At 37.3% G+C, this 15,349-nt stretch overlaps 1 protein-coding gene, 1 long non-coding RNA gene and 1 other non-coding gene across 4 annotated transcripts; all 3 read right to left on the bottom strand.

Annotated features, from left to right (window-relative positions):
• Positions 1–865: 865 nt before the first annotated feature.
• LOC120003004 lies at positions 866–2,867 on the bottom strand. Its single transcript, XR_005469227.1, has 2 exons — positions 2,764–2,867; positions 866–1,248 (listed from the first exon to the last, which is right to left on the bottom strand). It is a non-coding gene; the product is annotated as an uncharacterized LOC120003004 (long non-coding RNA).
• A 4,293-nt stretch (positions 2,868–7,160) lies between these two features.
• LOC120003055 (60S ribosomal protein L10a-1-like) lies at positions 7,161–10,283 on the bottom strand. Of its 2 annotated transcripts, none has more exons than XM_038851951.1 (6): positions 10,178–10,283; positions 9,999–10,041; positions 9,175–9,394; positions 8,506–8,671; positions 7,933–8,138; positions 7,161–7,498 (listed from the first exon to the last, which is right to left on the bottom strand). In XM_038851951.1, exons 2-6 carry the CDS (start codon positions 10,001–10,003, stop codon positions 7,445–7,447), a joined length of 651 nt encoding a protein of 216 aa, XP_038707879.1. In that variant the 5' UTR covers positions 10,004–10,041; positions 10,178–10,283; the 3' UTR covers positions 7,161–7,444. The 2 variants fall into 2 exon arrangements, with proteins under 2 accessions (XP_038707879.1, XP_038707880.1); XM_038851952.1 differs by having other exon boundaries at positions 9,999–10,059; positions 10,178–10,241.
• Positions 10,284–13,840: 3,557 nt separating this feature from the next.
• Positions 13,841–13,947, bottom strand: LOC120003160. The gene has a single exon (XR_005469291.1). It is a non-coding gene; the product is annotated as a small nucleolar RNA R71 (small nucleolar RNA).
• Between the last annotated feature and the right edge of the window lie 1,402 nt (positions 13,948–15,349).

Here is a 15,349-nt window from a genome sequence, read left to right as displayed (position 1 = left end):
ATAATTGAAAGAAAAATAAAAACGTGTCTTTTTTAATTTTTATGCTCCAAAAGGCAAACGGTAGACCATGATATCACATGAAGTATTATAAATATGAGAGAATTTATAATATCATGAAGTTGAAAAATTAAACGTAATTCTGACGAGAATGCACGTGCAAAGCACCTTGTACGGAAGGTAGGCTGGCATTACTCTTAGGTTTGTTCGGAATTTGATAAAAAAGTAAAATTTTCCTTCATGAAGATGAAGAAATTTGAGTAATTTCAAATCATCAAATAAAACAATTGTACTCTATTTATCGTTATTTTTAATCACTATTTGCTTGATCTTTACTTATAATAATTATAATATTGACATTTAATCACTACGATGCCAACCAACTTTATTAGTTGAATGTAATTACTAATGAGTACTAGTCTTACATACATAAATTTTGGTGGGCTTGTACGCCAATTAATTTCAATTTAATATGATGCACTTTTATGCTGCTTCTTTTTCTTCTTTTATTTTTAATTAATTAATTTATTTTTTAAAAAAATCCAATTAAATGATATATAAAAAAAAAAAAGGAAAGAAAGTAAAATGCATGGATGGATGGGTCCTCACAATAATAATATGTGGAGAAATGTGGAGGCATCGAATCATCCTTAATGTCCCATTAGAAAGTTTCTGTGCACTTTTAACAAGTGAACCCTGCAAATTGAAAAAGAAGTGAAAAGAAAAGAATATAAATATGAGTCAAATAGATTTCATTACACTACTTCTTTCATTGTCAACTTCCACTAGTTTTCCCCACAATGTCATTATGTCAATTTCAATTTTCAGCCATCAAACTTTGCTTGTGATACAATCTTGGTGAGAAAAATCTCAGAATGATTTTTTTTTTTTACTTCAGATGCTGGTAAGGGTTTACATCATGTATCAACCCTACATAGGTATACACAGACAATAATAGAATCCAAGGACCAGCCCCATTTTGGGGCTGCCGATTGTTTGCAACAACGTTGCTTTCACAATTGGGCCATCAATCAACTATGGCTCAAAAATCTTGCAAAAAATGTCAATTCCATAAAAGTGATTACTGCAAAGACGAGTGTGTAAAGTGTCATGCCAGCATATTCAGTACTGAAGAATAAGGCCCAACAACTTGTTGGCAACAAGTAACCAATGCAATAACTTTCTGAATGATATATATAATACTAACCCTCATCCACTGGGAGGGAGCTCCGACAATTGTCATCTTCACCCCTGAATCAAAATGAAAATAGCAACCATCAGCTGGTTCAGCAAGTGTGCCAATATAACATTTGAAGTACAAGTAAATAATATCATGAATGAGCCATCAGAAAAACTTAAAGTGAAGTTTATGAGCTTCACTTTCAGGTTTCTTATGGTACCATTTTACATTAATAGAATTTCTCTCCTTCACAAACAGGCTCCAATAGGGAAAACATGAACAAGCTTGTGAATAACACATAGAAGCCTGTCAGAATTTAACTCCTCTATCATAGTCTGCTACTTCTGTGTCCATGAGTAAATTCTCCATCTCCCATCACATCAAGAAAAATATTTTAAAAAAAATCCAGGTTTTACGTTAATAGCACTTTTTAAAATTTATTCTTTTTCTTTAATAGCACTAACACTTCAATATCAAATATCCCCTCTTCTATCTGTTTTTTAATGCAATCACTTCAAATTTCATAGCTTGTGTCTTTTTTGAAGGACAAACAATCTGACAAAAAACATGTCAGCACTGCTGACCGGGTGAAAAGTCCCACACGTCACTCCGGCAACACTATGGCAGCCACACATCACTTTCCAGTGACCGGGTGACTAGTCATGAGAAAAATCTCATCTTTGAGGGATCATATTGAGAAATTTGAAACAAGAGTGACTGAGTTGAAAAGCACATCATCTTTCAGTGACCAACATAAGACTTTACTTCATCTCAAACAATAGAAGAAAGAGACGATCAAAGAGGACACGGGATATGCTATCATGTATTCATTACGGCACAGAAAGCCCTAATTTACATAAATAGATTAGGTAATCATTCAACCTTGCCTGATGTCAACTTGTTTTAAGTTGTCTAGTAGTTGGAGATATCATACAGAAATGCATCATAAGCATCCAACACGAACGTTGAACATCAATCAAGTGTTTTCAATGAACAACATTACATCCATTCACCAAAAAGAAAATTCAACCATACAAAATCTACCAACTTAAAAGACAGTATGAGTGAGTTTCTTATGAACAAATACTTGAAAGGAAAGTTCAAAAATTTTAGGAGCAGAACAGTTCAAAATTCACCTTCAAAAATGGCAATGCGTAGAAGAAGAAGGTAACATCTTTTCAACTTTAGGTGTGAATCAAATAATTGATTTGGTTGTTCACACCACTTTTTGAACGATAGAGTGCCTCTGAAAAAGAATCACGTGTTCAATATGGTATAAGACTAAAACCCCAGCCTATTCAACTGATAAATCGATCAAACACGAGATTCTTGCCGCGAAGTGACAGCATTGACAAAACCAGATATTTCCCCTTGAAACGATTCAAAAATAAAAAAAAATAAAAAACAAGAAAACAAAAGAAGCAAAAATTCAAAAACAAAACCTTGAGAGCGACTGAAAGGCCACAGATCGGAGGGAAATCTCACAAATGAAAATATTCATAAGTGTATTAGACATAGAAGGCAAAAGAGTGATTGGCGTGATATAGATATAGATATAGACATAGAGATAGACAGCGAGAGCTTACCGAAGGGAAGAGAATCAGAGCAAACTAGGGACGGTGAGTGTGGTTTACGAGCGGAGAACACGATGACGTTCTCACTTCTAAAAGCGGGAGAGAGCTTTATTTAGTGGGGTTTTGGGTTTGGCATCAAAAGAAAGCCCAGCCCAATTCCATAAAGATGCCCCTCCACTAGAGCGTAGAGGTCTCGGGCCCAACTCACCAACCTTTTGGGAAACTTTAGTCATACTCCAATTTTTATTAAATACTCCTTCTTAATAATAACCCATGAAAACTCTAAACTTTTATAAATACACTCAAATTACATAAATCTGAGACATTTTACAAATGCACCCGGTAATCAAATTTGTCATTGCCAATCATATTGTCGTCTATTGGGGTTATTCTCTAGTTGAAACTTATCGGAAACGTGAAATTCTGATTCGTAGTTATCCTAGAGTCGGTATTCGAGACCAAAATTGTCCAAAAATGTCTTGTTTGGGATCAAACTCGTGTCGTCAATTTGTGGCAACATCTTGACCAGAAAATGGGTGGAATGAAAACGTCTTTACATTAATCAGCCATACGCCCATAACAACTCATGAATCATGATCTTAAAATAAAGAATATACTATTAGTAGGACTTTACAGCTTATGGTTTCAAATCATCATAATCATAATGAATATTCTCAGCATGCTTACTTAAAATAGACCATAAATTCAACTCCACAGGTACTCTGATAATGCTCATGGTGACTATGGAGTGCAGCCGCAAGGCAGGCTATTCCGGTTCAACTACTGTACAAGTAAAATATGATAGCATCAGGAAGTGCTCATTCTGTAAGGCGGGAGTTTTTCATCAGATGAACACACAAGAAGCTGCAACCCAACACACGTGATAGTATAATTAGCAACTTCAGAATCAGAACTGCTTCCTTTTCAAAGCCTTTGTGATTCCTCTGAGGAGTTGTGAGGCTGGCAGGCTACAACTAGATCAGAAGCTGATGCAGTGTCCTTCTCTCACATCTTCTCTCCATCTGATCCAAAAGATAGCTAACAGTTTCACCTTGACATCAACAAAATTAGCAGCTTCATATTTATCAGATATATGACACAATATTCATACAAGACTATCCCGCTTGTTATGATTCATTAGCATGTCAGTCGAAGCAAAATCGATGCATGTATACAAAGAATACGTCTTGAGCAAGAGTGAACGGGAAAAAAAAAAACACGAAACCACTCCTACTATATATGTCCTACGATACATGACTAAATGAAAATATAAATTAAGAAGAAACAAGGAGCATCCCTGCTTTTGACCAGGAACTAGTCTCGAGTCATTAAAAGATTTTGAGCGAAATTAAGAGACAATCCCATCTCGTAGATCATTGACCTAGCCATGACATAAAACATTACCTGATTCTGCAATTCATTGATACACCATAATCCAAGAAAAACAAATTTTGTAGAGATTTCATAATGATCACATTTGATTATTATCTCATCTACTAAAACAAAAGTTCAACAAATGAAGTATGTGTATGTGCAAATTTAGGAATCTTCATTCAATAAGTAAGTACAATTCACACGCAGTAGCTTCTCATCGAAGCTTAGCAGATAGGTTACTAAATGAGGGGAAGTTGAAGTTTCATTAATCATAATGTCAGTATTAAAAGCATTAACCAGAGTGGATCACCTTTTTTGCATCTCCCACTGGAGGCTTGATTTGGTGGTTTGGAGAAACAAAATGATCGTTAGGCCATTTGCATCTCCCATTGAAGATGCCCTTAGAAAGTAAAACATACGTTAAGCTCTAGCATGCTCTACAAAAATGTTCTTTCAACCTTGCTCGATCAAAATTTCACTTCAACATCTAGTTTTTAAAACTTAGGTCAACCAACTATCTTTAAAGGTGCTTCAGCAGTAGTTTTCTGGAACAGGTGCATCATAACAGAAGGAAAATCACACCAAATCACAACAAAGAATTAGAATTCATACGTGTTACCAATCTTCCATATCCATATCCTTCTCTAAACACCTATGAATACATTCTGTGCATCTAATTCATTTAACACTACCGCATATAAATGGTCATAACTTTATATGCAAGTAAATATAGAAATTCTAGGATTAAAGAGTGTATGGAAAGAATAAGGGGCACCTAAGTGGCATCTCTCACCATTAATATGGACCACATCCCTGCAAGTTTTAAATTTTTTGAAATTTCACGCTCTCGCTCACGAGAAACACCACCTCAAGGAGTGGTATCTCTCACCATTAATATGGACCAAATTCCTGCAAGTTATAAAAATTTTAAAATTTCATGCTCTCGCTCACAAGAATCACCACCTCAAGGTAGTTGACGGGGGAAAACAAACTTCACGTGACCTTGTTACATATGAAAATGGCATCATACTGCAACTGGACTGGTGCATATATGGAATAACTATGATGTCTTGGGCTCCTCAAATGACCAACCGGGAAAACACGAGATTTACATTGTGGTTCAGTTACGTGTCTTTGCCAATCCGAAGATGCCAAATGTTATCACTTTGTTGTTTACCAACGTGTCAAGACCAATCCACAGATGCCAAATGTCAAGTAACAGGTTAGACAACTTCATAAATAGAACAACTCTACTGCCAAACCAGGCAAGAAATTCAACCATTCTAATCACATTACTTTGTTCACCCTTTTGAGTCCTTCATGAAATGCAGTGTCTCTCTTTTAAAAATTCTGGAATGGCTTTAGCCATTGTCTTATCGAATCAATGATTTACCAGATGGCCCATGGAGGCTACACGGCATGGTCTTACCAATGGCTCCATCAGAGGTACGTATCTACTGGATGGAGATATAGATCCAAATGAAGAGCCGGCATGGTCTCAGCAATGGCTCCATCGGGAGTACATTCCTTCCTGATGGAGATATTAATAACCATACGAATAGCTGAAATGAAGGACAATGGAATACCAATTGTTTTGCCAGAAGCAACCTCCATCATATCCTACTTCTGCATCTGGAGCGCCTGGTATTCCTAAAGGGGTGAGGATTAATATCAAAATGAATGACGACTACAAGATGATGACTCCCTAAATAAAGTGTCGACTAGAACTAGGGAGAGTGTTAATCAGTTTACGCGTAAGTAGAATCCACATGGAGAATTGTAATATGGTTTTGATTTTGTATTCATAAAGTCATTCCTTAATAGTTGTATTTAAGGCTTCATTGATGATTACAATGTGAGATTGCATTCATGTCAAGAAGCAATTAATTTCTGTTTTGTGGGGAGAGGAGGTGTGTGGCTTAGCTAGTTTTCCTTTTGCGGGAAACCATATCATACTCTTAAGACACGCTGATTCGATATAAACTTATTCAGCCTCATTTTTTATTGAATTAAACCTCCTCTACCAAAACCAAAGAAATAACAGAATCACTGGGACATAAGTCAGTGAAATAGAAAACAAGCAGACATCAAAGCATCAGCGCCAAAATGGTATAAAAGTGGAAGGGAAGATATAGCCACGTAACTATTTAACTGTAGAGCAACAAATTATAGCAATTCAATTTCAAGATCTAGGGCATGAAATTGGAACTAAATCTTCGAAGCTTTTGAATACAGGAATTACCGTAGGATTTCAAGTGCTTGGGCTTACTGCGATCAGCTTCCGCTGTTTCCAAAAGCTTTGTCGGAGGAATAGCTCGTCGGCAACAGAAGAAACGGCTTCTGGGATTCTCCGCCTTTTACATTCCCAGATTCGAGACGGTCGCTAGTTTAGCAGTTCTCGTCTTCCAAACAAAGAAACGGCATTTGACCCTCCGGGTAATGGCCTCGCAATTATACGAGAAGTCGGATTGAATTTAACTAATTCAGCTCAATTTGCTTTGATTCTCTAAAACATCTTTTGAACCAAACCTAAATAATACAAAACCGATTAGTTCCCCTTCTAGGTTCGATTTCATAACCAATCCATGAAGATATGTTACCTTTTGAGTTTTGAAATATAGAGTTCGTCAAGCTTTTCCAGAACTCAAGAAATTCTGGTTCAACACGCCAAAAGGAATGTCGATTTGATTAACAACATAGATTAATCCTTATCTTGTGATTTCATTGAGAACTAATTATTAGCTTTAGATAAATTAAAATTTCTATAGATACAAAATGTTCGTAAACTTTCACAGAACAGAATAATTAAACGTCTATACACCCACACTAGAAGTACGATTTGAAACCCAGAAATAGCTTCTTGGAATTGATTAGCATCAGCCATCAATAGACTCGAAAAGAGAATTTTATCACGAAGTTAAAAAAAAAAAAACAAAAAAACAAATTGGCAAATGAAACATGCATCTTAAACATTTTCCTGACAAAATTAACGAGTAAATGTCGATTGATACCAACACTACCAACAAACTACTACCACGCCAAAGCCGGTAGCATAAGCTAATCTGAATATAGAAGGCATTGCAAAGAGGTAGTGACAGAACAATAATACCAAAGTTCCAGTTGAGGTTCAAAATTAAAAAGCAAAAAAAAATCACCTTCTCCAAAATCTTGGGTACGTCTTAACATTTTAACACTACTCACCAAGGAAACAAAGTAACTAGCAAAACAGAAGGAAAACATGAGCATTCTGATAGAAAACTTTTCAGTATTTGTTCAACTAGTTCTCTCCTTACACATCTTCAACATATATAAATTTAACTCAGAAGATGCGGTTTGGACTGCCCATGGTGCTCTTCAGGTACAAACATCTGACCTGATTATAACAAATAAGAAGAATGTCAGAACCAGTTACAAGTGGAACAGCTTTCACAATAAATCAAGTATGGGGGAAATTAACGGGGCATAAAAGGGGGAATAACAAACCACTGCACCCCTCCCTCTGAAGGAAAGGCCAAATTTAAATCTTAAGAAATAAAATTGGTCAACTCAATAAAAGCAATCCAGAGTCCAGACTATGTCGTTAACACATTCTATGAAAAATAGGCGAAACTGATAAATCCTGATTTTCAAAGATTCCAAAAAACAGTTAACATTATATTTACAATTTTTGAGTGACAGCTAACTGGACAATCAGTGAAACCATAAATAACTACCTCAAAAAAACGAAAAATAGCGTTAAGAGTTAACAGAGTTCGCTTAAAACTTAGAGATTCATGTTCAGTAGATGCAAGGGTGATCAGAACTCACATTCTGCCAATTCTTCTTCAACAAGGAAACCAGGAAGTTAACACTCATTTGAACATTCTGGAATATCTGCTTCTCCTCCATAGAAACATTTCCCACAGCAACTCCCATGCAGAGAACCTTCTTCAACTGGAATTTCACTGTTGCCTTGGTCTCGTTAACTTTAGACTCAAGGGACTCTTGATGAGAAACAAGTGTAGGAAACTTTCCTGAATTGGCAGAATAAAACCAACTTAGATATCAACAGCACAAGTGAAAACATGAAGAGTGAAAAGGTGAACTAAACAAACGTATATAATCACCAGGCAAGAGTTTAGAAATTTTCCCATTAAAAGCAAGTAAATAAATGCCGAACAAATCCTCATGTACGAGTTACTACATCCATATACAAACTAATATCAACCGACCAAAAGGATAACAGAAGTGATGAAGCATATCTACAAATATGTGTCATTAAATGGCCAGTTATAACCAAAAAGAAGGAGGTCAAACTGGAACATTATAATATCACACAAAGGATAAAACACTTGAAAACACAAATTCAATACATATTCAACTCTCAACAAAATTACTTGCCTGCCTTGTTGAGACCAGGCCCCAAAAGACGAGGGATCTGTTTGATGACAGATTCTGAAGCCAAAAAGGCATGGTGCTTCTTTGCGAGCTTCTTAACAAGTTTTTTGTTCTTGTTTAGCTTCTTCAATGCTTCCACATCCATATAATCCAAACCAATTTTCTCTGCCTGTCGGAGAGAGTTCACAAATCACAAGAAAACCAATTGCATTTGTTATAAACAACATCCTAGCCATATTATTCCAATTGCATTTGTTCAAAAATTTACGAATTAAAAAACTGCTAAAAACTTAAAATTGAAAAGCACTTGATACGCACTCAACCAAATAACTGAAGCATGATGGTCAATGAAAGCATAGATATGGAAGAGTGTAATAATCCAACCTTTACAACAGTATGCTATCAAAGAACCACAATGTAAACCATATCAAATTGTCTATAAAAGTTATTCACAACTACAGAAACTAGAATGGTACAACAGTTAATAAAAGCACATTTTTCTAGGTCATGCAAGCTCAAAAGGAATAGAAACAAAGGTTCAAAATTTTATAAAAAAAAACTAATTTGTTTTGTGAGACAGGCAATCATTTTGTTAGTAACAATAAATGCCTCTATGGTATAATTCCACCAATAAGTCCTTTGTAATTTAGACAAATAGAGAGGCATATTTACCTCTTCCACATGCTGAGCATCACCAAGCATGCATACTTTCATTTTCGGACGAGGAATATGCGGCAATTTCACAGAACCACTGAAACGCTTATCTTTCTGGGGATCATAATTCTTCAACCCAATCTGGAGTTCAATAGTCTGAACAAAGTTTCTCTTTTTCTCTGTGGACTCTTTCACAATGGTTGCGATAGCTTCTCTCAGGGCATCACTCTGAAGCTTACTGCAAAATCAGAAGAAATTTTCAGAGAGTTCGAGGCAAAACTTATCATTGGCCACCAAAGATAAAGACTATGAGCGAGTAAAGAGAATCTGATAAAGGGTAGCATAGGATCCTTCAAAACTATGATGTATCAGTAACATAAGCAAACAAATAAGAATCATAAGAAAACATAATCCACTAAAACACATGCAATGTAAGAGCCTAGAGACTATTAAGAACATATAACACACGAATTTGATTTAAGTAATTCTTGAACCCAACAAGAAAAACTGAAAACAATAAACCAATCACAGAATACTGACAGCATTTTATAGATGTTAATCCTACTCCCAGGCAACTAACAAATATGCAATTGACAGATCAAAATAGGATTATTATTGGCTTAGTTCGTAAATAAGGATTCGTAAGTTAATCGCAATTCATCTCCACAAAAGAAACTCAACTATCCTAATAGATCAAAATTGACTTCCGACATTTCACATCTGTAAGACTTTTTTGCAAATTCTGAGAATGCAACACTTCACCGCATAATCCATTTACATCATACTTGTAAATCATAGATTGAGAACTTAAAATAACAAACAGTAACTAATGACAAGCATACCTCATGTTTGCCCTTCCAAAAAGCTCGCTCGCCGATAGTTCTCCTGCGAACAAAAACCAAACTATCAAAAAAAATACCAGAAACCGTGTGTTAGAATAGAAACCATGAAACTGATGTGTGGAAAATCAAAAGAAAAAAAGAAAAATGGGTGGCCGTAGATAAATTGTTAGAGAGAGTACCAGAAGGTGAAAGAAACCCTAGCTAGAACTCGCGGCTGCGCACCAGAACAATATATACACAGCGATAAGCCAGCAACCATTAAACCCTATCACCGTGTCTGGATATTGGGTAAGTGGGCCGAAAGAGGCCCTATTTCGGTGCTTGCGCATCTAGGAAGGGCTTAATCTTAGGTTGAGCCTAGCCCAAAATCCTAAAACCTAATCTTGTATATCACCCTAGCCCAGTTTAGCCTTGTTCATTAAGAGTTACAGGCTGCTGGGAGCCCAGGCTCAGAAAGGCCCATATGGCCCGGTCTACTTTATACGCAACTGCGAGCCGGCCCCACAAAACTGGCATGCCGACAAAAATTCTAACGAAAATGCTACTATGCGAGTGACGGGGATATACGGCTCCACGAGTAATAATTATTTGGCCAAAAATAAGTGAGAGAAATTTTCATACGCTTTTTCTTTGAAGGTTTAAATTTTGAATTTTTTTTTAATAAGGTCAGGACCTGATAATATTTCTGATTCCAAGGGAAAATACAAAAATTAAGGCCAGAGGTACTCACGCCACCCATAACGTTGATTACAATCCATATATAAACAAAGTCTACCGACTTAATCACAATAATTATTAACAATATATGCACCCCAAAATTAACTAAGTAGACCCAAATTTTAGTGCATCATAGTTAAAAATATAACATTCCGTTGTATACCCCTTTTTTCAATTTTGAGTAAAAACACAAACTACACCCCATCTCAAACCCTAAATCCCAACTCTACCATGGCAGCACCTTCTTCTCTCTTCTTGTTTTAGAAGCTTCGTAAGCAACCAACACCTTCTCTCTTCTTCTTGATCATTTCTGCAAGGGATCTTATGATAGTTAATGCAAGTGACTTAGTTATTTCACAGCATTCCGATCAATACCGGTAAAAGGATCTCTGATCGAATTTTGTTTTGCAGAGTTAGGGAGACTTTCTCGCTTAGCTCGTAGCTGCCATTACCAGGAAGGTCTTTATTAAGATAAAGTCATCATTTCATTAGTGTCATTCTAGTAGTGGAATAGAAACCTCCGCTTTATCCTGAATCTTTTGATCGTCTAATCGGTCGAAAAGGAAGGCAACCCAAAGAATACAAATCGATGGAGTGTAGATTGCATTGCAAATAAAGAGGCCATAGAGAACGAGTTCATGGAAGTAGTTCTAACCAATTGCCACTGACGAAGAAGTTACGCCCCTTCTTCTCTCTGGTGACTTAGTCTCCTATGTGAGTCTCCTTCGAGTTAGGACGGTTGAAGCTTTGAAGGATGAAGTTTTAGGGTTTGATGGTAGAGAAGGAGATTTGAGCTGAAAATGATAGGGACAAATGGGGTGTTATAAGATTAGATTTTTTGGTGAAAAATTGGGGTACGTGATAGGTATGATAATACCTATTGTTTTTGGTAGAAATATCCCCCTCTTAAGCTTTCTTTTGATAAATAATGAGTGTATTTATGTGTTGATTTGTATTTTGATAGGTTGATTGCGGTTTGGATGAAAAGCGACGGAAAAAGGGCTGAATTGAAGAAAATGTCCACCGACCTTTGTGTGTTCAAATAGTCATAACTTTCTGTCACATTATTGGAATTGAGCGCAACAAAAGGCATTGGAAACTAGACATCTCAAGCTTTCCGTAGAACCTAAAATCATGCAAATCGGAGGTCATATGGAGAAGTTATGGTCATTTGAATAATATGCCTAGGGGTAACGCGCCTAGGCGCGCGCCTAGGCGTGGCGCGCCTAGGCGCACAAATTGTGCACGCCCAGGATCACTCCTGCACGCCCAGTCCAGAGAGTTGGACTTGAATTTTAAGTTGTGCACGCCTAGGATTGCGCCTAGGCGTGCGCCTAGGCGTGTGCCTAGGCGTGGTGCGCCTAGGCGTGAAAACAACGCGCCTAGGCGTGAAAAGCAATTTTCTGGGGTGTTTTAAGTCGCGATTTGTCCGAGCTGCGGGGGATTTTGAGACCTAAAACAGATTTCTGGAGAGCGAAAACAGAGGGGGAAGGTGATTCTTGGAGCTAGGAGGAGAGATTCTTCAACTCCACTTGGATCTACTCAACTCATTGGGTTTATTCATGCCTTTCTCATCTATTCTCTTGTGTTTTTCTCTCATTATGTGTAACTAAACCTCTTGTGCCAAGGCTAGGATGAAGCCTTGGGTTTGATGACTTTGTTTATGACTTGATTTACATACATATGAGTTGATTTGGGTATAAATCTTGTGTTTCTATGTTTGATTGCAATTTCTTCATGCTTGTGGTGTTTGGCCAACACTTTAGGTTTTTGGATGAAATTGTTTGGAGAATTTGCTTAGACAATAATATGTCAAGTAGATTATGCTTCTTGAAACACTTGATTATGAACGTGTCTCCCTTTAATTAGGTGACAATTTGTATGAATCCTAATCTCCATAGAACTTCATGAATTCCTATGCATGTTTAGACCAATAAGATGGCTAGAATGTATTTAGGAATATCCGACCTAGACCAATAAGATGGCTAGTAATCGATTTTAGGGAGATTTGGCTTAGGTGCGCTAAAACCGACTTAGGTACGGATTCGTTATGCCCGAATTAGCAAATGTGTGTGTGAATTTGTGTCATCGCAAGTTATTTCCCAAGGGGGATTCCAAAGCCTTGGTGTTCATCTCATTTGCATTAGTTGCATCCCTATTCTAAGAAAATACCAAAAATACTTTGCTCTTTACTTGTTTTAGTTTAATTACCAAACCAAACAATCTTGAGTTGAACTTTACTTTTGATTGCATTGTCCATATATACACACAAATATACATTTGGATTAAACATAACACCGTCCCTGTGGATTCGACCCTTGCTTATCATTGTGCTGTAGTCGCCGACTAGTACACTTGCTAGTAAGGTTAATTTAGACCCAACAAGTTTATGGCGCCGTTGCCGGGGATTGTTGCTTATATTTGATCCATTCGTGTTTATATACATAGATACTTACATACTTAGTTTAGCTCTTTATTACTTGATAATTAGTGATCCTTATACTTTTCTTTCTTGTTTGTAGTTCATGCAAGGAAGGCGTTCTCAAGATACAGAAATTCTTCCTGTTGATCTAGACTTGGAACGTGCACGAAGGAACAAGAGAGACAAGGATCTTCTTGAGGAGAAATCTTCCACTCGTTCTATTTCTCCTACATCCTGCTCTAGTTCGTCTAGTGACAAAAATTTGGGGGAACATTCTGAACAAGCGAGCATGGCTGAAAATCGTGAAGAAGTTGGCAATAATGCCAACAATGCAAATGCTCCTGTCACCATAATGGACTACTCTATGCCACAATTCTCTACTAGACAATCTTGCATCGTATTACCAACCATTCCGCCAAATCTCTCTTATGAGCTTAAATGCCATGTGATTAACATGCTCCCATCATTCTCAGGAGCGGAAAATCAAGATGCTAGTGATCACATTGATAATTTTCTGGAGATTTGTGGCACTCAAAAAATTCAGGGCATATCTGAAGAGTTCATACGGTTGAAGCTATTTCCTTTTTCTCTTAAGGAAGGTGCTAAGATCTGGTTCAAGACTTTGCCACCAAATTCTATCACTTCTTGGGATCAACTTTCTGCTAAGTTTATTCAGAAATTCTATACTCAGTCAAGGACACAGAGGCTTAGAGATCAGATTTTCCATTTTAGGCAGAACAAGGGAGAACCACTTTTTAAGGCTTGGGAGCGATATAAAACTTTATTGATTGGTTGCCCACATCATCAATTCTTGCCATGGCAGATTATATCATACTTTTACCAACATCTGGCTGATGAATGCCGCCATAGGTTAGATGCAGCTGCTGGAGGAAATATTATGGCTAAGGAACCGACTGAGGCCAATGAAATTATTGAGACTGTGGTGGCAAATTCCTCACAATGGGATAATCGTGATCTTGATACTCCTAGACACGTGGTTTATGAGGCTAGTGCTTCAAATTCAGAGATGGCATCTGTGGCTAGGAAATTGGATGCGGTAGTGACTTTGCTGAGTAGAAATCTGGAGCCTTGTGGCATTTGTGGAGGCACCGATCATCCTACTCATGTATGTTCTAGAAGTGGGACATTTCCTGAAGCGGAAGTTAATGCAGTTCAACCTTTTCATAGGCAGCAGAATGATCCATTTTCTCACACATATAACCCAGGATGGAAGAATCACCCTAATTTCTCCTATGCTTCACCCCAGAATTTCAATCAAGGGCCCAGACCTTGACAAGCTCCACGACAAGAACCACCTTCTCAAGATGCAAGGAAGTTTACTATGGAGGACCTTATTTCCCAACTTGCTCAATCACAAGTCACAATGCAACATTCCCAAGCAGAGATGAGCAAGTCAATGACTCAGTTGCAACAAACTGTTTCCAGTAATACTCAATCTATTGCAAAGCTTGAAATGCAAGTAGGACAACTTGCTCATGCCTTGAGTGAAAGACAGCCAGGAAAGCTACCGAGTCAACCTGAGGTAAATCCTAAGCAGTATGAGGATGCTAATGCTATTACTGTTTTGCGAAGTGGGAAAAATGTGGATAACAAGATTGAGTATAAAAAGCTTGAAGGTGAGAATCATGATGAGCCTATAGTGGTGGAGCCAAGTGCCTCCAAAATACCTCACGTTGAGAAGGAAAGGCCGGAAGTAGAAGAGTATGTTCCAAAAGTGCCTTTTCCATCTCGTCTTGCCCCAGCTAAGAAAAGCAAGTATAATCGGGATATTTTTGAAGTTTTGAAGAAAGTGGAGATTAATATTCCACTCATTGAGGCAATTAAGTCTATTCCCGCATATGCAAAATTTTTGAAGGAGTTGTGCACTAACAAAAGGAAGATAGGTGATCATGAAGAAGTATTTCTCTCCGAAGAAACGAGTGCTATTTTACAAAAGAAGCTCCCGCCCAAATTAAAAGATCCAGGTAGCTTTACCATTCCTTGTATTATTGGAGAGAAAGAAATTGAAAAGGCCTTGATGGATCTTGGTGCAAGTGTAAATATCATGCCTTATTCTGTTTACACTACTTTGAAGATAGGTGAGTTGAAACCAACTTCAGTCACTCTCCAACTAGCTGATCGCTCTTTAGTGCACCCTTTTGGGTTAGTTGAAGATGTTTTAGTAAAGGTGGGTGATTTTGTTATTCCGGTG

This window comes from Tripterygium wilfordii, chromosome 7, assembly GCF_013401445.1.
Source record: "Tripterygium wilfordii isolate XIE 37 chromosome 7, ASM1340144v1, whole genome shotgun sequence".
Taxonomy (NCBI): Eukaryota; Viridiplantae; Streptophyta; class Magnoliopsida; order Celastrales; family Celastraceae; genus Tripterygium; species Tripterygium wilfordii.
Note: the sequence above shows the minus strand (reverse complement) of the source record. Positions and strands in the feature narration are given on the sequence as shown.